The sequence below is a fragment of the Harpia harpyja genome, chromosome 16 (genome assembly GCF_026419915.1).
Source record: "Harpia harpyja isolate bHarHar1 chromosome 16, bHarHar1 primary haplotype, whole genome shotgun sequence".
Taxonomy (NCBI): domain Eukaryota; kingdom Metazoa; phylum Chordata; class Aves; order Accipitriformes; family Accipitridae; genus Harpia; species Harpia harpyja.
This window is the reverse complement of record NC_068955.1, coordinates 19,729,797-19,756,545: the sequence shown is the minus strand read 5'-3', so window position 1 is coordinate 19,756,545 and position 26,749 is coordinate 19,729,797. Positions and strand designations below refer to the sequence as shown.

At 45.5% G+C, this 26,749-nt stretch overlaps 1 protein-coding gene and 1 long non-coding RNA gene across 4 annotated transcripts in view; one reads left to right on the top strand and one right to left on the bottom strand.

Annotated features, from left to right (window-relative positions):
• Positions 1–6,282, bottom strand: part of RRAS2 (RAS related 2) — a 45,702-nt gene extending 39,420 nt beyond the window's left edge. The window contains exon 1 of one of the 2 annotated variants that reach the window (XM_052811368.1): positions 5,960–6,282. In XM_052811368.1, coding sequence (XP_052667328.1) covers positions 5,960–6,064 — 105 coding nt within the window. In that variant the 5' untranslated portion in view covers positions 6,065–6,282. Of the gene's footprint in view, positions 1–5,224; positions 5,247–5,959 lie in introns of those variants that run through there. The other variant, XM_052811367.1, reaches the window with a different exon arrangement.
• Positions 6,283–6,597: 315 nt separating this feature from the next.
• LOC128153069 (uncharacterized) lies at positions 6,598–10,797 on the top strand. Of its 2 annotated transcripts, none has more exons than XR_008238840.1 (2): positions 6,598–7,136; positions 10,353–10,797. It is a non-coding gene; the product is annotated as an uncharacterized LOC128153069 (long non-coding RNA). The 2 variants fall into 2 exon arrangements; XR_008238839.1 differs by lacking the exon at positions 6,598–7,136 and adding an exon at positions 7,156–8,541.
• Positions 10,798–26,749: the final 15,952 nt, after the last annotated feature.

Below are 26,749 nucleotides of genomic sequence, written 5' to 3'. Positions count from 1 at the left end.
TATTTACTTGCTATACAAGCAACTGCTGCTAGGGGTTAACACATGGAAAGGTGCTTTCTGACTGCAGCGTGGTTTAAGATATCCCAAAGGAATTTCACTTTGGGAAAGGATTGTAAATTCCTCAAAACCAGAATTAGCAGTATGTCAAGTTTTAAGCACTACTCCAAATCTATGCCAGCTTCTGAACCCAGCTCAGTTCTACCCTATACGTACATTAATACATGGCATCCCTGCTGGCTAAGTTACAATGCATGATACCATTGCTAGCTATACCAGCACACTAACGTGCAAACCAATGCTTCCTTCTTGCCTCCAAGTTAAGCCTGAAGTCATCTACTACATTTCCCAGGCTGTAGATCTACAACGAACCGGAGCGAGACGAATCTTTTGTTTGGTAGCAGTGCTCTAGGAAGCAAGGAGCTGAGCAGTTCAAGTTTCACAAGAAGTGCAACAAGCAGCCCTTATTATTCCAGGTGACTGCATCATAAGTGCTTTGTTTTGATTAGGATTTTTATTTCCCACCTTTAACCTCAACAGATGCCAACAATCAGTCCCTCACACTCCTAAACTGTATTTTGTCACCTTGCATTACATTGTACTACTTACCGTAAGAAGGCCCCACGCTTTATCAAAAAGTAAGCATACCAGTCCTAGTGTAGCCCTGCATGAATCTGCAGCCTGGAATTCATGGCATTTTATTCCTTTGATTTCCTTATGCGCCTACTTGAAGAACATTTTTTTGACGGTCAGCAACGGTTAGTCAGAATATCTAGAAACTGCAGAGGGATTTGCACATCCCCCAAGTCTAGCATACAAAAGTGGTACACTAAGACATTGGGGTCTGTCAAACATCCAGCACGCCAGCTCGAACACCAGCTGCATTTTCAGTTGTTGCTTTTCAATCTGCTTTACTACTCTATTTTAGAGCTTTACCATAAAATTCAGAACAAGCTGTTTTCTTGCCCAACAGCTATATCGGAGATAAAAGATACTTTGAAATAACCCACCTTTAGCTTTATTGCTAGTTAATGAGAACTAACAGTCTTGTGAAAGTAGCAGCTTGGAAAAGGAAAGGAAAAAGGGAAAAAGAAAGTCTGAACAGCTGCTCACCACCCATCTGCAAGTCATATATGCTTGCTTTCAGACAAGTGTCTGATACTAATATTAAAGAGTCAACAAACCTACACCCAACTCATTTTACTCACTAGTTAGTAGAACGGTAAGCTCAGCTCCAATCAGAGCTTGTTACTGACAGTAAGAACATTAGGAAAGATATTTTATTTTACAAATTTGGCAGTAAGAATTAAGCTTGTAAATACAGCATCAAATCAGTAAACAAACAAAAACCCACCCAAACACTGAACCCCTACATACGTTTTTATATTACATTAAGTATTTTAGCAGTTTCAAACATGTTCATGCATTACCATAGTTAACATTAAGCTGACTGACAAACTAAGCTCAACTCAGCCACGCTAAATTACATCCAGTCAATACCATCTCAAGGTTCTAGGGACATTTATTAACCAATACATCCTTGTAAGACACCAAAGTCTACTCAGTATGCAAAAATACACGTCACTGCCATAAAACAAAAGCTATAGTTTTATGAACAGGAAAAATAGTGTGACATAATTTTAACAATTCTGATCAAAAGCATCCACTATTTTGCAGAGCAGAGTTGAAAGAATAAAACACTAGTGGCTTTCTTGCCATATACTGCTAAAACTTGCTATACATTGTTCAGTTTAACAACAAAAAAAAAGCATGAAGTAAACGGCAACTGCAGTATAAAAAAATGCAGAGGGTGATTGGGTATTTGCTAGGCTGTACTCCCTTTGAGCAAGGAAACCTGAATATTACAAAGGACTGAGTTAGAAGGGAATGTGGGGTATTTTGTGACAGACCTCTGCACGACAGCTGGAGAAAAGCTATTGTAGCAACAGCTGTGTGCTCGGCAGAGCTCATACTCCCAAATACCTCAGCCTGCTAAGAAGGCCAGTTAACTGGCTGCAATGCATTTTTAAAGTTTTCTGCCTCTTGGGATGTGAGCGTGATGGATTATTTGTGCATGTTTCAAATAAGAGAAGGCATGCTTAGTTCTATCACTTACAGTTTTACAAAACACTGTGGTGTAATGTTGAACTCCCATTCACTGCTGCTTTCCTAAAGTTTATAGCTGCGACTGATCCCATCAACTCTCCTCTACAATTTAAGCGTCTTCACTTCCTGTCTTAACAGTGCACAGGCTCGACACCAGTAAGTTCATATATCATATCCTGATTTAAAGGAAATGATTTGATATTTCCAGGATGAAATCCTGGCCGACGAACAGCAATATCGAGCTGCGTTTATCTCCCCGGAGGAAGAATTTTGAGGAACACACCAGTCATCCAACCACTGAAAGCACTGATCTGCTAATTTGTTCTCTAAAGTTTCTCCAAGTTGTTAGCTGAACTTCTGAAGAGGGAACCCAAGCTCACAAGCAATTACACGCAAGTGACCGGTTACATCTCGTGTACCATTCCCACTGCACTGTAATAATTAGCACAATGATGCTGAACCCAGTACGTGAAAGGGCTTTCTTTGTATGACGTGGGTTTGCTCACTCAGCCTCCTTACAAAAACATTGTTGTTTCAACTCAGACTGAGGCACAACGATCTTCAGGAACTGATACTCTCATGCACAGGAATACTTTACCTGCTGATCGCTACCAAAGTGAGAGTCCAACCTCAGCTGTTGCTACTCTTATAAGAATGAATGCTCTCTGCTTCCCCACCAACACCTAAACAAGGCTGGAAATGATGCACTGTGCACAAACACCAGGAAGCTGGCAAAAGAAAGACGACATACTGGTTCTTCTTACATCCTCAGTTCCTCATGTTTTTACTTATTTCATCTGAAATGAAGGAAGAGTTTTCCCATTTTCAGATATGAACCCCTCTTCGTCTTTGAAGGATACAACATAAATCACAGCACATGCTTTCCCACGACATCCTACCACCGCAACAGTCTTGTCTACTGGAAAATAATCAGCAGCACTGAAGTAAAAGCAAGAATAACTGTACTTGAGTACTGATTTACTGAAAATTAAATAGAGGATTATAGGAAAGCAAGACCAAGCGTGGAAATATTTGCTAGTATCAGTAAGAAGAAACTTTCCTTTTGGAGCTTCAAAACCGAGTTGGTGACAGCCGTATGTTAAACTCAAGCAATTAAGAAGCAGAAGAGAATTTAAATCCTTCACTGACATCAAGATTTGTCAAGTTAACAAGAGCTAGTACTGATCCACATTTTAGTGAAGACAACTACAAGTTTGTCACTTAATCCTAAGAAATTCTAAAAATGAAGCATGTGACTTGCTTGTAATCAATTTTAAAGTAATTAGGAGCAGTTTCTATGCAGTCTTAAAAGACAAACAATGTATTTGGCAATACACTTGCGATACAGAAACTACAGAAGTGGTTGCAAGGCATCACACACGCTCGATAACATCATAGCTTTAAGAGCTCAGGAAGATACCGTGGTATATAAATAATACACCAAGCCTTGTCTCTTATTATCCGTAACTACATAGCAAGCATGGAGACAATACAAAATTCTTCTCTGAGGTACCTGAGGTTCTGCTCAGAAGGTCTTTATTTCCCAGCTCTTTGTCATTTTTTTAGAAGGTTGAATTTTCTGCTAAACATTACTTTGTGGTGGCAAGATTTTATCTCAAGATAAAGCAGCTGAGAGGGCAAGAAGATGCAGATAACACAAACTGACAGGTGTTTTGAAAAATTCACCCTCAGCATGTCAGCCTAACACTACAGTGCTGTTGCCTCAACATTCTTTCAAAGCCAACTACTTCTTTTTCTGCTATTAATTTGAAGAGATCTTTATCTGTGACAAAGCAGACACAGGTTCTTCTTCTGCAGATATTCGCTGGAAGACAAGCATCAGTCGCAGCACTTGAGCCCAAACTTTTATTTCTATAGGGGTGTAGCTCAAGCTTGCTGTTTAAAGAATGAACTTCTACCAGCATTCAAATACTGAAGCTATCTAGTACTTGGCAGGACTTTACTGCTATTAAAATAAATGGACATACCAAGGCATCAAGTGTGAACCTCACTTTTTTTTTCCTCCTTATGTCTTTAATAGAAATTACAGCTTTTTTTTTTGTTAAGTTAAAATTATCCACAAGCCTTTAACATCGCCAGGGACACCAGAGATCCATTCAGCAAAATTTTCCACTGCAGCCGCGTCCAGCTGCACACATTACTGTCACAACCAGTTCAGATGTCCACAGGAAGACACAGGCAATACCGTTAAAGCAGTAGTACCATGTTTGAGAGAATGGCACTCTAAAGCAGCTTCAGTCAACCACAGTAATTAATTATCTCCATATACAAGCAATGAGGAATTCAATCCACACACCAAGAGGACTGCAGTTGTTCTAGCCCCATCACCTTCAAACAGACCAGCGAGTCGGTATCTTACCAGTATCTGACCAGCTACTACATGACCAACTAACAAGGCACCTGTACCACAGGCATTTCCTTTCCATCTCAAATGCACTGTTCAAACTGATTTCCGAAGAACTAATTCTCCTAAAGTGTCAGTTATTTTAATGTCCTGCACAATACTGGATCTTCTAAGCATTCAGTTATCCAGTGCTCACCCAGATTTTGGAAGTGCTGTTTTCTACGTAGTTACTTAGTCTATGCTGCAGAGCTTAAATTCTCAACAGACGGTTACAGCTAACACACACATGGGTGCATGCATTAAGGAAGAAAATCTGAAAAAAAGAAATAGTCTATTTGCTACCAGATCACCTGTTCCAACAGTACATTATTTGAGAATATCATTGCTCCAAGCGTTAAAAGACAAGTTTGCCTCGCTGTCAAACAGCCCATCTTTGGGGTAGGTAGACCATTACGGCCTCTCCTCGGTGGAATTAAAGAAAACAAACAGAAAGTCATTCTCTCCAGATTTGCTGATCTGCCATCAGCAATACCAGCAAGCAGAACGCAAGTAGCCGTCTCCTCCTTCCACCGTACACAGACAGAGGCAGATTAATAACGCTCCCGCGGCAGCGCTAGAAACACTGAAAGCAACAGGACAGAAGATGAAAATAAATAAAGGGGGTACGGCCGAATTAGCGGCGGACCAGTAAAAAGGACTCTTCCTCGTGAGACTGATACGCACGCTTTAAATCACCTATTCTGTCACGGTTTTTACCGAAATCGAAGAGAAAAAAAAGTTCAATTATCCAGAAGTTGAAGCACCAACAGCAAGATCTCGGAGGGGCGGTGGGCGACGGCCGGTCAGCGCTGGCCCAGCGCGCCCCCCCCGCCCATCCCTCTCCTCCCCCGGGGGTGGGGGGGCTGCAGGAGCTTCCTCGCCCCTCGCCGGGCCGGCCCGGCCCGAGAGCCGTAGCCTCAGCCCCGGGGCGGCTGTTTCGGAGCCGGACGCCGAGTGTCACTGCTCCCCCGGCCGCGGCCGCTTACCGCCGCTGCCGCTTCCCGGGCGGAGCGCGGGGCCGGACCCCGCCCGCGCCCCCGGGAGGCCGCCGGCCCCGGCGCCCCCGGCAGCCCCGCGCCCCCCGCCCCGAACCGGCGCGGCCCGCCCCGGCGGCGCCGGCCGTGCCGGAGCCGCGCCGCGCGGCGGAGGCCCCCGGCGGGCCGGGGGCGGCGTCCGCCCCTTCCCGCCCTCCAGAACCTTCCCGGGGGCTCGCGCCGCCCCGGGGCGCCGCGCCCCAACCGCCGCCCCGGGCCCCTCAAGGTCACGCCGCCGCCTCCCCGCCCCTGCCTTCCCGCTTCCCCACCCGCCGGCGCCTCCGGGAGCTGCCGCCCGCCGCGCCGGCCCCGGCCCCCCCCCGCTCCTCCTCGGCGCTGCGCGCCGGGCAGCGCCCAGGCCCCGGCGCCGCGGCCGGGCGGAGCGGCTCCCCCCGCCTCGGGCGCCGCGGCCGCTCACCTGGATGAACTGGATGGTGAGCGCCGACTTGCCCACGCCGCCGCCGCCCACCACCACCAGCCGGTACTTCTCCTGCCCCGGGCCGTCCCTGCAGCCCGCGGCCATGGGGGAGCCGAGCGGAGCCGATCGCGGCAGCAGCGCCGCCGCCGGGTGCGGGTCCGGCGCCTCTCCCTCTTTCCCTCCTCCTGGGCCCGCCGGGGCCGAGCAGCCGCAGGCCCCGCCGCCCCTGCGCCCCGCCGAGTGCGCCGCCGGCAGCGCCCCGCCGTGCGGTGCGGTGCGGCAGCGCCGAGCTGGGGAGCACCGCCCGCCCCCGCAGCCAGGGCGCCGCGGCTACAAATGGCCGCCGGGGGGCGGGGCCCGCCTCATCGGTATGCTAATCAGAGCCACGGTATGCACGAGGGGCGGGGCCCGCCGCTCACCGCCCCGCCGCTGCGCTCCTGCGGGCGGCCCGGCCCGGCCCGGCGGGACCCGGCTCCGGCTCCGGGGCACCACGTCTCTTTGTCTGGGACGGGCGGGTCGTGGCAGCCTCGGCGTCGCCCCTCGCCTCCGCGCTCTCCCTCCAGGCAGAGCGCCGGAGAGGTAACGACGGGTGTCCTCGCGGGCTTTCCTGGGGCGCCCGCCCTCCCGCCGCTGGGCGCTTCACCGACGTCGCCGAGCCTCTCCGCGTAGCCGCGGGGCGGGAGGGAGGCACCGCTGCCCCCACGGACGGGCGCCGAGCCGAGGCGCAGAGGGGCTTGAAGCCGAAGCGTCGCGAGTGTCCGGCACGGCTTCAGCAGGAGGGCAAAGGGGGAAAACAGTCCCAGAGGCTCCGGCCCTTCCCCGCGCCTCATCGCGGCTTCTCGTCACCGTGCGCCTGAGTGGGTCTCCCGCTCGTTCGGGCCGTTCGGATGAAGGCCACCCTCCCCCCGAGCGTCACCCGCCGCTGGGTGTCACAGCCCCGCGGTCACCCTGTTCTGTACGCGGTCAGCGCACGCTGGTTGCGGTCTGTGGTGAATTCACCTTGGCCCTTCACGTCTCCGCTGCCCCGGCCGGGGGCAGGCTGCTGCTTTCGGTGATGCCCTACCTGCCTGGGGAGTCGTCACCGTCCAGTATGTGTCTGGACATCCAAAGCACCAGGCAGATGGCCGCTGCACATACTACAGAGAAGCAGAACTTTTGCTGGTAGACCTACCTGCAGGTAATTCCTTCTTCCCTTCCTCTCCCCTGCCCCTTTTTGAAAAGATACATAGCAACAAAGTCGTACCTGTATAATTTTACGTGCGTACATACACATACATACAGCCTTTTGCCAGCACGGAATGACAGTTAGTTGTGACCGCGTTCCTGAGTGGTGTAGTCACGCCAACAAGACTGTAAGACGGACACGCTCCTCCTACCTAGAAAATAACAAAACCAGAAGCAGTGGCCGTCTATGAAGTCTGTTGAAGGGACTTGCCCTGTACGGCAGTGGAGCTGGGTTGGGAGGCAGGGACAGCAATCCAGGCAACCTTCTGCTTATTCACCCAAGAAACCCAGACTTCCCACATTCGACATACATTTTGGCTCGGCACCAAACGAGGTGAGGGTCCCACAGCCATGAGCCTCCTTCCCAGCACAGACCCCCACTGGTTAGCACTGACTGCCTGACGCAGTGACTAACAGAGGTCCACAGAGAAATAATAACGTATTGTGGAGCTAATTAAGAACTAACATGATACCATATATACGCATGGGGGTAAATCAGTGATGTACCCATAATCTTAATTCCACCATTTCCTAATTTGTCACGCTGAACTTTGCAATTCTTTCACTGGACTTCTCTGCTTAAAAAAGCCAAACTGTAAAACCAAAAGCAACATAATGAATAACGTCTTTCAACACCCATTCTGTCTCGGTGGAGGGCAAGAGCGTTCCACACACAGGAAACAAACCGATACCTTGTGAGTTAACGGGGTAACTGTATGAGAGGGAGATGACGGAGACGTTTTGTCACCGGGATTCACAGCTGAATTTTGGAAGAAGAATGCCAGGACTCGGGACCCGTTGGCTTGGTATTCTCCTGTAGGGATAAGCTGCTTTTTCACATCCATTTCCTTATTGCCCTGGCTGATCAAAAAGACGGAACAAATCACACAGGAGAGAATGCATAGCCTAACATTTTCCAGTTGGGAAGAGAGATAAGTGAGTGGGAGATATAACAGAGGTCTGTAAAGTCATAAGCAGCACAGAGAAGTTGAAGAGAAAGTCTCAAAATAGGAGAGCTAAAGGATACCTAGTGACAGTATGAAGAAACAAGTTTAAACAAACCAAAAAAAGATAGTGTGTTCCGCAGACACAATCATGGAACTGTGGAAGTCGCTGCCACAAGGGGCTGTGGAAAACAAAACTGCATCTGAGTGACGAAAGGTTAGACAAAGTCACAGAGCATAAAGCAGCTACTAAGCACAGCGATCAGGGACACAGTTTTGACTCGGGAAGTTTCTAAAACTCTGGCAGCCTGAAGGCAGGCTGGCTATGAGAAACGAGTTGCTTTCCACGTGTCCTGGTTCCGGTGCTCTTGCCTACAAATCGCTGACTGGCCACTGCCAGGATCAGGAAGCCCTGTGAGTATTAAGCCAGCAGGACAAGTCTTCTCCTAATTCTTAATTATGTTCTCTCGCTTAAGAAAAATCAAAAGTGTGGACTATGATGAAGTGAAACTGCTGCTAGTTTATCAAGTATTAGGTGTTTTTTAATAAAAATACAGTTACGGTCTCATAGTTGGCTATTAGTACAGTAACCAGTAAACTCCACTGTCAGGAATGGCAGTGACATGAAAAGCAGACTTTAAGTGAGTTTTAAGAACACGCTCATCTCTATGCGAACTATTGCAACAGGATATCTGATTTCTTGGTTTAAAGTTACATAGAAAACCAAACATCTTTATTTTCCCTTACCTTTTTTTCAGTTTCATTATACATCCTTTTAAATAGCTACTCTCTCTGATGTGGCTATCCAGTCTTGTGAATTCTACAAGAAAATCTTGTTGTTTTTTTAAACAACACTGACAGATACACTGAAGGATTAAAACAATTAACAAACACAATCATCCATTACGATAAAAAAGACTGTTGCAGAAAACCTATTACTGTTAAATTCTTTGCCTTTGTTATTTTTGGTAATGGAATCCAGTTTCATAAATAGAGTGATATTCTTGCAAAGCACAAGGTAGTGATCAGAGAAAAACAAGAGACGGACAGCAATTAATGAATAGCATTTTTTCTGTAGTTTTATAACTGCATGCAAAGATCCCAGTAAGAATTGTTTTCTCTTTGTTATATAAACATAGGTAGGGAGAGAAAGTCTCAAGTACAGAGATACAGAGAGTCTGAAACCTTGGGTGTTCAAACATCTATGCATAATAGTAACTTTATACATGGAAACAGTTGTCTCGTACTCCCCATGCTGTCAAAGGACAGAAGCTGGACCCTCCAGAGGAGGGCACCAGGGCAGCCAGGGCAGAACCAGCCCTGGAAGTGCCAGTCTCTACTCCCTGCACACTGAGCCCTGGCAGAGACTCGGCACCTTGTCTTCCCTCGGGAGCAGCCCTTGCTGTGAGCCCTGGTTTCAGGAGACAAGGTGTGAATAAAGACATGGAGATGAGGATACAGCACACTCCAGTTTCATTTCAAGACCAGCTAACCTGAGAAAGACTGAGTGGTGAGGTGCCTAGAAGGTGAAGACAAGGAGCTTGTGACTGATACGAGGTGGCGGGGGAAGATGATTCAAAAGGGGGTTTGCATGGCCCGTGCAGTTAGGAAAATAAATTTTGCAGCACCAATTTGCATATCCCTAGGGAGGTAGAAAATGCAGGGTTTCATAACAGAGAGGAAGAACTTGAAATATCAAGACTTGAGATGATGAAGACATGGCCAAAGTTTTAATGAAGCGGCTGGGAAAGAAAGTATAGCTTTTAGAACTGTTAACATAGAAAGAAGCTGCGTCATTTCAGGTCTAGCCTGAATATGCGTATTTAAAAAGAGACAAAATCAAGAATGACATCCAGATGGCAAGCTTAAAAGAAAGAGCACCATGGTGCTTTATATAATGACAGGAAAAAAAAGATTTCAGGAAGTGCTTGGGGGAAAGATCCAGAACTTTATTTTACATTGGCAGCCTGGCAAAGATGTGGGTTTGGAAGGTTAGAAGACGTGTATGCAGTAAGTGACATACTGAAAGCTAAAAAGTGCTCTGTGAGAACATAGTAGCTTAATTAAAAGAAAAGTTGTTCACAGGCTTATCACAGAAAAAAGTTACAGAAATCTTTGGGACACGAGTCAGCATGGTAGGTAACTTTAACACTGAGTTATTGCACTAATTTAGGATTATATATGTACCTAATGGTGGCACTTGTTTATTTACCTTGCTCAAACAGGCTTTAAACATCACCTCTTGTTCCGTGTGAATATTGTGACCTAAGGAGATCCATGTGCTGCAATTCTCACCAAGAACTCCACCACTGACCATAAGAAGATGGGAGGAAACTGGCTTTCTCAAAACCGTAAAACAAGAAGCTTGGGAGAAAAGTTATAAACAATTTGATTTTCCTTGGGCTAGGAATGTAAGAACTAATTCAGAATAAAATGGGCAGTAATTTTTCCTGTGTGTAAAAAAAAATGTGAACTATTTGTTACAATTATAATGAGCACCCGGAAACTAGAAGAAAAGATAAGCCATTTCTCGTCAGACACACTTATCAGTTTCTAAGTAAGGAATAAAACTATTTTCAGCCAAGTAGCTACAGCTTTTTATAAATGTTCATCTATTTTTGTATCTACCTATTCCAGTAAAATAGTCGGTAGTAAACACTTCAAAATGTGTCATTTTCTCTGAGGCTTGAAATTGATCTACAAAGGAAAAATACTATGCGTGTCATGTCGCCCCCCCTTTTTTTTGCTGTAATTTCTAAGATGGGCTTGTCAATTTTTATTAATTATTATGATTACTTTAGCAATTCAGATGCATTTATACCCAGTTGTAATTACAAAACAATAACATCCCAAGAGAAAAGAGTAAAATAAACTGTGTAGGAACAGGCTTTTAGACAACATTGTTTAAGTTTACGATGGTATATGTTTTCCCTAACACTTGCATAACTGCACTGAGCAATTAACATGTAGGCGAATTTATATATATATTTTTTTTTTAGAGAATGCACCAGCATCAGTTCTTTAGTGAGCAGGTCAGGTTTTGCACACCCAGGTATTCAGGCAATCCTCTAGCAAAACAAGCAATCCAATCTTGATTATTTTTTTTCCATATATATTTAGATGTTATGTATGTGTATATTTTTACATACGTATTTATTTATACATTTATTTCGTGATATTGCTAGGATAGAAAAGAAGCAGGAAAGAAACCCAAACTAGTACCTTTTAGACCTTCCCCACAGACCCTAAAAATGTGAAAGCGAGCCCAAAAGAAAATTTCTCCAGAAATCACCTCTAAATTACTGCTCGCAAGAAGACCCTTACTCTATCGGAAGGGAGAGTGTACCTTTTCTGGTCTCTTTCCAGATGAAGTGAGTAACCAGGGGTACAACTGCTGGTTGTGATAGACAGCAGAAGCAAGCTCGGGGCAGATGACATTTCCTTGCCGTTCAGCGTGGTGCCTTCAATCCCTTACACCGCAAACCTCTTTCCATCTACTGTGGTCACCACTGACCCGGCTTCCTCGCAGTATGGGACCACAGCACAGCATTCCCTGGCGGCTGGCGAGCCCCACGCCTGCCTCCGGTCGCTGTTTGCGCCCCTTGCAGAGAGCTGCCCGAGACCATCACGGGGGTCTTCATGGCATCTTCTGAGACCTGTCTCTGGGCCGGAGGGATAGGGCAAGGCCAGACCTTGCTGGCTGGGGGCCCCCAGCATCCCAGAGGAGCTTGCGTTGTGGTGCCCACGCCTCGGTGGGTAACTGCATCCATGATTTCCCGACGCGGGGGGCACGCTGAGCGCTGTCTCCCAGGAGCAGGCAGCTGCCGTGCAGTGCCAGAACGTGCCCCAGCGAGAGGTCTGCTGCAGAGCCCTGCAGCTCCCGACTTGCTGCAGTGGAGCCACGGCTGGCGAGTTCAGGGTTGAGAGAGGAGGTAACACCTGCAACTCTCTGTCCCCCTGCTCGCCTCCGTGTGCATCCCCAATGGCAGCACGTGCCAGCTGCATGAGGGCAGTTTGGGGGATTCGCAACCTGCCAGGCTCCGGTTCACACCCCAGCGAGCTGCCCCTCTCTCGTGTCGCGCCGTGGGAGACCCCCCCTCCAGCCTGACAAGTGCTCGGCAGCCAGATTCACTGCGCCCACCACCTCCACAATCTGGGGGGCTTCAGACACAAATGAACCGGCAGTGCTGTCAAAGACAATCCCACAAACCACAGCTGGATTTCCTTGGCCAGAAAATGAGCTATCTTCATCGATGCACACAGCTACTTTGTGTACCACAGTATGACCGGAGCCTCTGCCCCACACAAGACACGGAAACTGGGGTTTTTTTCTTCACCGCCAAAAGGCTAAACACTGCTGGTTTCCTTTCCCGTCGTACAGGATATAAGAAACTTCTTAGTTTCCCCTAATGCTCAGAAGCCTCTTTGCTTTCTTACATTTATGATGTTTCCACAGAGTGATGAGAGAGAGGCAGGAAAACAAAAAGATAGTTCTTGTGAAGGAAATGCCTGGATATCCAAAACAGCCTCTGAATCTCAAGCTGGGAACAGCCAGATTTTCCCACGCCTTTTGGTCATGCATGATCCTGCTGCCCAAAAATGGAATGAGGCAGTTAGCTTTTGCCACCTGCCCCAAGAAACCTCTGCCACTCACCTTGTAAAAAACCTGAGGGTTTGTGGGCACATCTTAGTTGGCTTCTATTGTTTTCCTGGAGCTGGTAAGATAGTGCAGCCAAGAGAGCTGTGATGTCAAAGCCGCATTTCCACTACTCACACAAAGCTCCCACACCAGTGCTGCTCTTCTAGATCCACTTAATTGTGATAGTTAGGCTTGAATAGAGAAAGAAAGGGTGAGAAATTACTTAGGCAGGTTGGACTAAATCACCTGGGCCTGACAACATATGTTGTAAAGTACACGGTGAGCAGTCTCAGAGGCATTGGTGGTTACCCTCCGCACTTTATAGTAGATGGGTGAGAAGTCCAAGAGGCTGAAGAGGATAAATATGTTAAAATGGGAGAAAACAAAGAATAGAGAATTATGGATCAGTCACTCTAATCTCATTTTCTGGAAAAAGTATTAAAACAAATAATTAAACTATTAGTAAATACCTGGAAGAAAACAAGGACGTAACTGACAATATGTTCTTCTCCAAATTGTGTCAAATCAAAATATTTTTCTCCTATGATCCATTAACAGGCATTTGAGTAGGAGGAAGCAGTATGCATTCTACATCTTGATTTTAGTAAAGTTTCTGATACTGTCTTTCATGACGTGCTTATAAACAGGCCAGTTCCTTGTGTTATGTTGATGGTGGTGGCACTGAAGTGGGAGCAGGGCAGGTGGGAACACTGGACTCAGTGATTTTCAGTGGTTCACTGACAGAACTGAGGATAGTACCACACAAGTCTGCAGAAGACCTGACCCGATCTAGTGTTATTAAATATTTCAGTAATATCCTAGACAGTGAAACAAGAAAGCACGTCCTACATTTTCAGAAGCTGCATGCTGGGGGAAAAGAAAACAGGACTTTCGAATGACCACAAGAATTAAGGAAAAGTTCTGAAAAGAGAGAATGTAATTCAGAAACAACACATGCATTGTTCCGTATGTAGACAAGAATTTGTTAGTTATTTGATTGCAGTTAAGTATATTAGGAAAGAATGAAAAAAAAAAAATATTTTCCCCTTCCCTGGTGCTTTCCCTTGCTTCTTGGTATTGTACAACACCTGAGCTTGAACTCCCTCTTTTTAGTGATATACTTTCAGAAATATGCTTCCTTGCATTTTATTTCTCTTGCTAACTCACAGTGTAATTTCCACGATAAAGGCTTGTATTGCCATTTTAGTATAATTCCTTAGTATGATGACCTACATTTCATTTTCTGCATGTTTCCTTCTTACGCTGAGATCAAAGGAGAGCTAATGATTGAGGCACTCTGGTCTTAGTAAAATTCCTGTCCTCCTTTTGCACTAAGGTTGTTGTGCTTCACAGCATTTATTTAGCAACCTGCCAACTCCGCTATTTCCTATAAACTCCTGTTTTGTAAGGCCACTCGCAGCCTCATTTCTATTTCCCTTTATCCTTCATGACCCATTCTCATGGATTAATTTTCTGATGCAATTTTTCTAGAATTCGTTGTCCCAGTATTTCTGTACCTCAGCCGGATGCAGAGAGCTGTCTGGTTAATTCTGAGAACTCTAAATCCACACAGGAGCAAAATGCACTAGGAATCATTTACTGAAATCATGACCTTGAAATAGCATAGTTCCATAGCACAGATGGAGTTTACCAGATGTCTGAGACTATGAAATGATGAGATTTAAAAGATTCAGTACTTCAGAGTGGTTTCAACAACTGAGATTGCAGTATAGGATAGAGATACTGGAGGTATATTTAAACAAGCACATTTATACATGGATCCCTGATTTTGGTGCCCAGACTAGTTTACCCACCCTGCTTCTACAGTGTGTGCTTACACGTGCAATGCAGGTACATCCTGAGGACAGTGAAAGGTTTGCTTTTCATTGATATGAAATGGGGGGTTCTTTCTTGAACCATCAGAACTGGTCTGGTGGTGATAAACTCTGTTGTTGGCTGCCCAGTGCTTGGTTCTTCAAGATGTCACATTCTGATCTCTTGGTGACTGAAATGAGCAAAAATCCATATGATGTGGGATCAGCATCTAGCCAGAAGAGCTGTCCTTCAAAACACTCACATCATCTTTTAAATTTCCAGTGCTAAAAATAGGGCAGCATGGATTCTTCACTAGGTGGTGTCTTAAAACAGTACTGTTGTTAGCAATGGGGTTTGGACAGCAAGGTCCCGTCTGTAAAGAGTTTCACAGATACATAAATATTATTCTTTCTCTGGCTAAAAACTGCTTGGGGACATTAATTTCTTTTAAGGAGATATTTTTTCTGTCCCCACTCTGTTTTTCATGCATCCTATCACCAAAGTGCCACGTTTCTTCATACTTCCAAGATGCCCCAACAGTTGAAGCTTCCCTTACTATCTTGGTCGACCCTTAAGCTACTGACCACTGTTGCCTATTAAACATAACAGGGCATCTCTACTGCTAGTAAATAAAGGACAGGCTAGTCTGTCTGTGTTTTCATATGTCACAGCTTGCTGCAGTCACTGCTATTGCTTAGTGAAACTATTTTCTCAGCCTACAACAATTTGCCTCAGCACTGTCATTTCATCATGTAAGGGTTAGTTGTGGGTGAACGGGAGAAGGTTCAGCAGTTCATTTTCTTTGCACGAGAACTGTGATGCCAATGTAAAAATCCTGTAAAAATGTGTCTTTTTTCTCCTGACTACCATTCTTCCTGTTTTTTCTTCCCATTCTGTGGGAAACGCCTTGTTGGCAAACTCCCTCTCTACTGATTGCCTCTGCTGGTCTTGCCCTCAGATTCCTCCACCAACTCCTGCAGCCTAGCAGTCTCACCACACCCCCTGTACATCTCAACACACAATGAAGTCAACTCCCTTTCCACCCTCTTCCCATCATCGACAGGCCAAGGAGCCCCTTCTCAGGATATGGGGTATTCCGAGGTACTGCTGAATGGCAGCTTAAAGACGTGGAAAGGTGTTTTTCCAAAACTCAACAGACATACGCTACCCAAGTGAAATTGTTGTCTGCTGGCTTGCCCAATTTAGGTAAGGGGAAATAGGAGTGGAAGAAGAATTGCTGGAGGTGAGGAAATAGGCTGTTTCAGAGTTTCAGCAATTCTTCCTCCTCTCCTTTTCCTCCTGCCCCAATCTACATACCTCAAAGAAACCCTATATGCATAGCAGAGTACCCTACATTCCAAATACCTTCTGTTTGGCTCCAGAGGCACTTGAGCTTTTGGTTCAAAGGTGATATTAGCAGACTTCGCCAAATCCGTCATATTTTGAGCAGTGAGGCCTATTGCCAAGAAGAAGAAAAGCACTTGTTCAAATATGTGAAATTAGCTTATACTGAGATTTCAGCTGAGGAATTAACATTTAATTTTTCGTATTTGCACAAGCTGGTTTTTACCACCAATTTAAAGAACCTGCATTAGTGGATCACACGGGTGGATTCTGTACCAACATGTCATAAACCCCAGTTTCTGTCACATGGAAATTACCGTCTAAATAGACAGAAGAAATATTATCCTGTTCGCAGACAAGGCATTCAAGCATGAACACGCTAAAGAATATGCCTGAGGATACGCAGAAAGCCTACATCAGTCAAGTGAGCCATAGTGGGGAATAAACAACACAAGCCCTTTACTTCTTCTCCAGACACTCTGTATCTTCCTTAAAATCAGCCTATAAATTCACCACCAGCAGCACCACAGGTGAAGAAGCTGTTTAAACAGATTTTCTTTTTGTTGTCATTTTTTATGTACATGAGAACAAGTGACTGAAGTCAATAAGAATCAATGGGATCAATATATCTGTTGTAGGAATTAATGAATTTTAAATATTTGTATTTTTTTAAAAATTATATTATGCTTGTTTATGCTCTTAAATCACTGAAAATCAGAATCTATCTGAGAAGTGAAAATGTACCTACCAATTGAAGAATAGGGACACTAAGGTAAAAACAAACAGGCCAGCTTGATAACAAGTGCATGATAAACAGACATTTTATTGAAAAGGAGACTTTTCAGATATTTCCATGACATGTTGTTGCCACTTGAAATGTGGTGCCTTCTGGTGCTGTCTCAGAATATCTGGCTGAACGTGTTGTATGTAATCAGACGCTATTTTTTCAATGTATAATTTTTTTAAATTCTGTCCTCTCTGATAAGCATTGTGCAAGACAAATGTTCTACTTGCTAAATAACTTCCTTGAGAAAAATCGAACAAACACATCTCCAGGATTTTCTGTTACTAGCAACTCCGACTCCCATTTTTAAAAGTCCATAACGCAATAAAGCAAGATTTTTAAGATGCTTTGGCTCACTATCAAATCTTCTATTAAAGGAAAAGATATTAAAAAAAAAAAGTAGTAATCACACAAAATAATAGTGGAACAAATTATAATAATCATTAAACCTACCATTAAATCTAAATGTACCTTTCTATTAGTTACATAGAATAAACAGTCACATTGAGGAGCTTACACTGTGAGCCCACTGAAATGTGGGCATTCACCACTCACTGAATTCACTCCTGTGCTTAAAATGGCACTTTCCTTTACTACCTTGTAGTAAATGAATGCTAATCAGTAATATTCCAGCAAACTCTTACCCAGCTAAATCATTTCTTGGTTCCCCAGGCAGAACTTGTGCGTAGATATTTTCCGAAAGCATTGGCAAGGCTAGGGCCTGATTTTAACCAGCAATGTTTTAAAAAGCAAAGGAAAGCGGTGAAAATGAAAATCAGGAGAGACAATGCTAAATAACACATTTGGTGGTGATGAGAGCGTTTGTAAGATATCTGACCCTGAGGTCAGCACATCTTCCCTGGCTGTGGCAAAGCTTGCGCAGGAAACCAGCAACTTTTTCTCACATTATCACGTCGGCGGGGAGCCGTGCAGGGAAGCGCAGGAAGCGACCTGCGGCTTTCCTGGGTTCTGGCATCAAGTCTAGTGCATTAGATTTGCACTTCTTCAAAACAGCTTATAAGACGCAAGCAAATATTTGCGCACTTGGCTCCCCGCAAATGAAAACATTTAAGTTCTCGCTTGAGCACTGCCTGATAACGAGGAACGCAGTGAAATAGGAGTGGATCGGGAGACTAAATTCAACTGTGCTGAGGTCTCTACAACTGCGGTATGCACTGCTGTACTGCTTCGGACAAGATGCAGTCTGGTTCCCTGGACTGAAAAACCGTGCATGAGGTTCAAAGCTCTGCCTTCCTGCAAGTTGTCTTTCCACCTGCCACGTCTCACCCCAGCCATCCTCTCCAGCACGAGGCCTCCCATGCACAAGCTTTTGCTTCTGATCATATTCCTGCCTCGCTCGTTCCTTGTCCTGTTCCAGGTGACACGGTAGGCCTGCTGTCCAGTCCTCCTCCCAGCGCTGAGTTCGGTCACAGACTGAGGCAGAAGGAGAGGCTTCACACTGCAGTCATGGCAGCTGCTCTGGGAGGACACCCAGGGTGAACTGGCTCTTCCTGGACAACCCTCAGCTTGGGGAAGAAGACAGAGGCATTGAGTTTCTGAAAGTCTTTGTCTCTATAATTGCTTTGTCCCTTGTCAGCTGAAGACTCCGGGCCAGGGAGATGAGCTCGGCCCAGTGGGTCAACCAGCAGCAAGATGCAGAACTTCAAAATGAAACCCGCTGGCACCACCACTGCGCTGCACCGTGGTTGCCCCTCAGAGCCTCGTGACTTCTGAGTCCCACCAGCCAGCGGCCAAGCAGGCTGAGGTGGACAAATCCGACAGGGGCAAAGTCTTGATTAAAGATTCCAAGGCCATCCTCCAAACCTTCTCGCTTTGGACTGCACGAGTGAGACGTACCATTGAAACATCCAGGCCACCGCTCTTCACAGGTTCCCTATCTGACAAGGGCCACTCTCCCACCCAGTGCCCGTCCCAGAGCAGCTGCAACCTCTTAACCCAGAAGGGCTCCCACTCAGTTGTCAGTAGGCCTCGGTGGACCCACCAGCACAGATTTACAGACATCCTGGCAGGCTTCCCTAGAAGGCCTCATGATATCTGTGTTTTCCCCTCCTCCAGCATCAGGTTCAGGGGGGATGCTGAAAGCTTCTTTCCACGCAGGATCATTCACCGCATAAGGTGGAAGAGGGTGAAACCCCTCTGTGCTCTTGGGTGATGAAGCCATACCCAACAGTGGAGAACAGGGCTAGTTTAACCACATGCTATGAAATGCTATGAATAAGCGGAACGTGCTTTTTTCTTTGACTACAATATGGCAGGTCCTGATTGACAGACTAGACACAAATGTGCAAACTGCACAAGCTGCACAGAACAGTGCAGCCTTGATGACTGCTGTGTCCTCCACAGCTTCTGCAAGGGATTGGCTGAGCCTTTCCATCTGGGCCAGGAGAACAAGGACTAGTTTCTTTAGCAGCTTTACGCCCATCTTCTGCAGTCTGTGAGTAGCTGGAGAAGCCAGATGACCCCCTGTGTCTGACCATGCCTTCATTAACGGGCTGAACTGAGCAGGTTAGGGTGGAGTCCAATTAACTACACATGACTTCTCTATCTCATTCTGTTTCCTAGAGGAGGGGTTTAGCTTTGCCTGCTTTACACACTCACTCCCCAGGGGACCTCAATCCACACTTCTTCCAGGCAAGCATGGTTATTCTGACTGTGTCTGTCCTGGCCCTCTATGTCTTTTTTGACCTTTTGAGCATTCTGGCATGCAGCTGTGATTGCTGCCTCCACAACCCTCGGGAAACATCGCAGGCTGAGGGATACGTGTTTTGCCGGAGAAAAATGCGGCTGACAAGTGGCTGTGCCATGCAGCTCAGGAAAGGGGGCAGGGTGAGGAGAGCTTTGCTTGCTGTCTGCTTCTTGGGAGGCAGTGAGGAGAGTGGCAGAGGGAATCAGGCTGCGTAAGCAGCTCCTGTGGATGGGGCAGTAAGACTTGATAAGGGCTCGTAAGGCAAGGGGTGGAACCAGCTGGCTGGATCCTGCAGGACAAAAAAAGCACCCTTTTGCCCAGGAAATCTTCCTTCCCCCTGTCCACAGTCACAGAAGACCTTCGGTCCTGTCCTGTTCTCTCCCTTTTTTGTCTCTAGAGAAATTGGCCATTTCCCCATTTACCTGGGCTTTTGGCCAACTCCTCTGTTCATGGAGTGGCTCTGCCTTCTGAACCTCACAAAAGGCCACCTGCACCCCAGATGTTACTAAGCCTCTCTGTTTTGCGGAGAGGAGATGCCCCAATGGTCACCATGTGGTATGGAGCCTGATGCCATTTTGTGTCCTCTCAGCCTACACCTAAAGAGGTCTCTGAAGAGAGGGGGACACAGCAGACATTACTCTTCCTTGTGCTCCCTTAACTGGCCTACCTGGCACTTCTTGGGAGCGTAACTCAGTGGCTCTAGAGGGAGCCAGAAACTCTCCTGGCAGAAGCTGCAACTCGTACCCCCCCGACAATTGCTCAAAAAATTCATAGAAAAGCAGCCCACTTACTCAGGCTGGAGCGAGAAGTACTGGCACAAGGGATCACTGATGCAGGCTGGGTCTAGGAGTGGGCTGAAGAGGTTTCCTGGATTTGTCTTCTCTGCGGGACTCTGTGGGGTCTAGAAACGGGATCCAAAGGATACCTTCTCCCTGTGATTCTCCCGCATAGTCTGTTGAGAGCACGGATATCCAAAGCAGTGTCAGATTTAGTGGTGTACTCTCACTGGAAGATGTGTTCAAGGTGTCTGTACCACATCATAACATGGGGAACAGCTGCCATGTCACCACCCTGCACAGTTCTTTCCTCAGGTCTTCAAGGACATGGACACCTTGAACTTGTTCTCATTCCCAGCTGGCAACCTCCTGCTAGTGCTGCAATGCTGTTTCCTTCAAGCTCTAGGCTGCTCTGTGCTGGCTTTCCTGGAAGAAGAGAAGGATTGATGTTACCAAACACCCCCCCCCCCAAAAAAAATAATAATAAAAAAAGAGATAAAAGAGGTAGGTGTTTCAGCAAGGGGGAACCGCAACAGAAGGTACAGCAAGCAAAGCAGGTGTTGTGGTTTAACCCCAGCCAGCAACTAAGCACCACGCAGCCACTCGCTCACTCCCCCCACCCGGTGGGATGGGGGAGAGAATCGGGAAAAAAAAGTAAAACTCATGGGTTGAGATAAAGACAATTTAATAGGACAGAAAGGAAGAAAATAATAATGATAATAATAATTATTATGATAAAATGACAATAATGATAATAAAAGGATTGGGATATACAAAACAAGCGATCCACAATGCAATTGCTCACCACTCACCGACCGATGCCCAGTTAGTTCCCAAGCAGCGTTCTGCACCCCACAGGCCAACTCCCCCCAGTTTATATACTGGGCATGATGTCACATGGTATGGAGTATCCCTTTGGCCAGTTTGGGTCAGCTGTCCTGGCTGTGTCCCCTTCCCAACTTCTTGTGCCCCTCCAGCCTTCTTGCTGGCTGGGCATGAGACGCTGAAAAATCCTTGACTTAGTCTAAACACTACTTAGCAGCAACTGAAAACATCAGTGTGTTATCAACATTCTTCTCATACTAAACCCAAAACATAACACTATGCCAGCTACTAGAAAGAAAAGTAACTCTATACCTGCTGAAACCAGGACAGCAGGGAAAAGATTAAGCAGGGGAAGTCTTAGGGAAGATGAAGTGAGTTGCAAAGGTTAGAGGGCTAACAGTCGGCAGGAAACATGAGGAGCCTGACACATTTTGGGCCTTTGTACATCCTGAAAAGCACCTCAGGGTGTCACAGGATCTCCCAGAGAACTTCAGTCCACACTGGAGGATTTTGTGATGGTGTGGCCCACTTGCTGCTTTGAGCACTTTAGGAGCAGGTACACAGTAAGTACCCACCTGAAGGTGGTTTGATCTCCTCTAGAAAGGACGTAGTCTGCATGCACCAGAACTGCTCTGTGGTCCAAACCAACAGGCAACACATGGGGACAACTGAGGGCATTCACTGCAGAGCCACACCAGCACTCCAAGCCAAACTGCATATATATCTGCAGCTGATGGCCAGCATTGCACAAAACACAAATGTAGTTGCTGGTCTAAGGAAATTATAAACCAAGGACAAGACAGCGATACAGCCCCGAGATCAGACAGAACAAGCAGACTCCTGATTACAGCTTGGCACCAGATCACATCACAAGCACAGTCCGACCGAGTATTGCCAGGAGTATTAGCCATCCCCAAAGGGACCGGGAGCAGGCGAGTCTGTGGCTTCAGCTGCAGCCCGCAGCAGCGAGGATCGCTGGCTGGCTGTGGCCAAGGAGCCTGCACAGCAGCACTGTGCCCAAGGCAGGAGGAAGCAAGCCCAGCTTGGTCCTCAAGAGGAACATGAGAATCACATCACCAGAAGTCATTAGATGATGCAGCCAAAAGGTGCGGTCTGTTCATTTTGTTTGGATTTACCTGATACTAGTGAAACGACAGAGATTCACCTTAGTACTGGCATTAAGCTTTTTACACTTAAGCCCAAAGTGATAAAGAGACTTTGGCTTCCAAATACTTTCATCAAGCCATGCCGTCACCTTTGCTGAAAATGCTTCCCAGTTTGTTGAAAGCAAGATTTCACACTACATGTTTGACCAAACTTCTTTATAATTCCCACTCAGAAAAGTAAAGTCATTTCTCATTTCATTGTAGGAAGTCATAAAAACAAACCTGTCATTCATCCATGCCCTACAGGCTTTTTAGACTCTTTTCTTTTGGCACTTGTCTTACCATTGGAGAACCCCTCTGGATAATTGGTCAATGAAGTGTTAATGCTTTCTGGGGTGGGGAGTGAGGGATAGACTTTTTTCCAGAAAGAAACAGAACAATGTCTAACGTAGACAAAACTTCAGTTTTGTTCTTTGTTGACCTTTTAATATGGTGTATATCTGAGCAGGGATTCATCCTCACCACTTCTTTCCTTCGTGTCAGTCTGGATCTAATAAGGAGGGGCATAATGCAAAGACCGTCTTTTCGCACCATTTGGGAACGGATTGGACACAGTTACAGTCATTACATCCACAAGCAGCATGATTGTATTATTTTTGTGTTTCAGTACATAAAAAAATCTGCCCTAGGGATAACAGGCAGGTCTAAGTAATGTACACATAACATATGGGCTCCTGCTGCGTATTTTTGACACTCCTTAACAGTGAGAATTAAGATCTATGGCTCTCATCTCTCAGCTGATAACATCAAGACAGGCTGCAGTGACTACACAGAGCCTTCCTGAAATCAAATTGGTCTCTGAGCAAACACAGCAGTTCATGTGGGAACTACTAAATAATAACAATTTAGAACTGCCGCTTAAACTGCAGCATATATAGAAACAAGCCCTATTTACTGCAGCAGATGAAGCTGTAGCTGACAGTTGTCTCTAACTTGGTTCTGTGATAAAGGGTCACGCTTTTATTAGGGATATGGACAGGAACTACCAACAGCAGCTCATAGCTATGCAAAGAGGTAATCTCCGGTGGAAAAAAACCCAACCGTCACCAAATAATTAATCTTGCATTCCACTTGAGATCTCTCCCACACAAATGGGGGAAGGTGTGTCATGATTCAGATCACTGCCAAAATAGCACGACGTGGCATTTCTTAGTTTAATTGTTTCAACAGATCATTTATTTTTTCTGTAAGAATGAGTTTGATTTGAGTGCTCATCCTTGAAATACCAGGGTGAACTTCATTAAATGCAGTTTACCTTCACTGAATGACTAACAAGACCCCCGATGCTGTGGCAAGTACAGCAGACTGCACACTCTCCAGGCAGCTAAGCCAACACTGCACATTGCCAGTCACAGCCATGCCCTCCCGTGTCCTTCAGCACATGTTCAACATACACAGCGACGGTCTGTGGCAAGTGGTGAGAAGTGAAGACTGCTAGCAAGACCCCTGAGAAGGCTGGACTTTGAGGGAGAAAGCCCAGGGGAAATAGGGTGACCCCACTACTGGGAATTTGAATCAGACAGACTTCTATCTTCTCTCTTTTTCATCACGAGCCCTAAGAACAGCCATAAGGATGTTCTTATGGCCCAGGAGTCTCATGAGAACATCCACACACAGCATTGAGAAGAAACCCTTGCATGCCTGCCACACACCTGACTCACATGTATAGTTTACTCGTTTCTCCAGTCAATGCTACTTTTTCCCTTAGAAATGTCAGAAGTGGCTTCTTATATTAGTAGTTTCAACTCAGCACTTACTTACATAGTAGGGACATAGCAAGTATTTTAAAATAAGTTCATAATAAGTTCACAAAGCCTTTGTAAAATCTCAATGCATTCAGCATGTACTTGTCTTTTATATGTCAGTCTGGCTTTCTCAACACTAAAAGTTAAGACAATGAATCCCTAATTAGACAATTACCTGCTTAAAACACTGGATACCCATCCAAGGCACTGAAATGCTTTTCAGAGAAATACACGAGTGCACGCATGTGACTACTAACAAGCTATTGACTGGGCTTTCTAACCATGCAATTACCATATTAAAAGAAAAATACATGGCAATAGAAAAGCAGTTGTAGAAACAAATCAGAGTAATGGGCTACAGTTTCCCAGATTTTTCCCTACTGAATGATAAACACGTATTCGTACCACTTACTGATAAACTACATTGAGATTAAGATGAATTTGATTTGGTCTCAATACTGGGCTCCTGAGCTCAGAGTATCCACAGAAAGCACAATGAACAAGGAAGTTGGAAACCACAGCGAGGTAAGTAAAGTACTGAGCAATTCATGCCAAGAGTGCCATTTTATCTATCCCTTGTTACGGGATTAATGCAACACTGATTGAAATTGGTGAGGATTTTACCGCAGAGTTAGTAAGAATTGTGGGCTATAAATCACGACAGAAAAAAGGGCTCCTGCAGTCACTATGGAGGGCACATGAAGAAATAGGAAATAAATTTAATTTTTAAGTGTCCTAGTGTTTATCTGAAAGTAATCTGTAAGTTCACACAAAGTGCATTAGTTCTCCATAACTGATAAACAAGAGACATTTCCCTTTCACCTTTACACTGAGATAGCCTTCCACTACACTTCAGCAGGGCAAGCCACGGATCACATGCAAAAGAAGATTTCTTCAAGGCAACACGGTGTCACTTACCTTATCTTAGTCATCAAAAATGGAACCTGCACTGTTAGAGAGTCCCCAGGACCTTCCTTTGGCATTGCCATAGAGGTTGGGTTCCAGCGTTTAGAAGTGATATTCACACTTCACCATTGCAATGACATGTTTGGATTTATTTCACTAGTAATAAAAAACCAATACTGATAAATACAGGTACCCAAGACAGGAGGTATTCTGTGGTGCAGCAACCAATACCTATATTTATTTAACATTTGTAAAGGCCAAGCCCAGGAGAAGTGAAGCACAAGGACTGAGATTCAATCCATACCTCCTCACAGGGCAAAGCCTCCTGAGTCTTTTAATACCAGCCAGCACCTGCCCAGAAGGTAGTTTGCACTAGTTACTAGTGAACTTGGACTTTGCCCTTCCTTAAATAACACATTTAACAAACATCAACACCACAAGTAACACCCCCCTCTCACCCCCAACATTAGCTGAAACAGAAATCAATAGAATGAGAAAAGCAAAGAATAAACCCACAGCACGTATGACAATGCTGAACAAATGGGAAAGCAGAGCTGCAGTCTGGTTTGTAAGAGCCCTTCGCCTTCACTTGAAATCCTGGAACAGACAGCCATGACTTAGCTAATATACACGTTAGGGATAAAGAATGGATTCACTTACACAGTATTTGCAGTGACAGTAATTTATTCAATAAAAAGCAGCTCATGCCCACCCTGTCACAAATCTCTAGTAAATAGATTCTATTTATCTTTCCACCTACTTCTTATTCCTGTCTTCCTTGCCACTCATTATTCTCCCCACCGTCAAGAGTCACAGCATCTGATGCATCGCTTCACTAGCACTCATTTCTTCAGCTAAAATCCCACCAGACACATCCCTTACTGCAAAAGCTCAATCACCACTCAATAGGATTATTGCTGACCTCCCTCCATGGCCTCCCAAACCTCTCAACAGTTCTTCCTTACTTCACCCTAAGCTGGTCACAGTAGAGCTCTAACAGCAAGTCATCTTCCTCTTCACACTGTCTTCAAGTCCATTTCTTTCAAGGAATTCCTTTGCTGGCCTCCTGCCTTTGCGTTCATGTTTTCCAGCTTCAGTGATTGACACAATCATCTCACTTCCATCATCACTGCCATTTCTCCTTTTCTTTCCTTAAAGCTTTCCTAAGCATCTCTTCTTGCTGAAACCCCACGTCTTTGCCATCATCTCCTTTCTTCAGCTGCAACGTGCTAAAAATGAGATTTTGTTCAAGTACTTTGGAGACAGAATTACAGTTTATGGAAGGTTTTTTGAGATCATAAATGTCTAAGAACAGAGGTCATATATCAGTCTAATACAGTGTCTATTAAAATGTGTCCTGAAGCTATGTTTGATGCATCTGTAAAACCGGAAAAAGCAAGAACACTAAGGAAGGGGGTAATTGCTGAGAATTCTCAAGAGCTGTAGCACATGCCAGGGATAAAAGATGGAGGTGACAGTAATCAAGGTTAGACTTGTCTGCCTGCCCCTCATAGTGAGATTTTGCACTGAGCTCTCCTGGTGTTCATCAGCACAAAGAGGACAAAAAGGGATCCCATTATCCCATAAGTTAAGGTGAATAGCTATTAGGTGTGATGGGAATGTCATCTGAGGCTTGTAGTAGCTCGTTTTCCCTAAGCAAAGAGAAGAAAAAAGGTACTGAGCATCAGAAAAGTATGAAAGTGTCTGGGGGCTTCTCCTTGTACACTGTTATTCATGCATAATCTGTACCCCAGGGCCTTTCCTTAGGGATTGACAAACATGACAACAAGATTTAAAGTTTGGGATGTCACTAAGAGCATGGTTAAGGGCCAAATGAAGGAGGAGAGTCATGGAAGAAGGGACCGGAAGGTGGGAAATACTGTCATAGATTAAAGTAATTTTAAGTAAAAAAAAC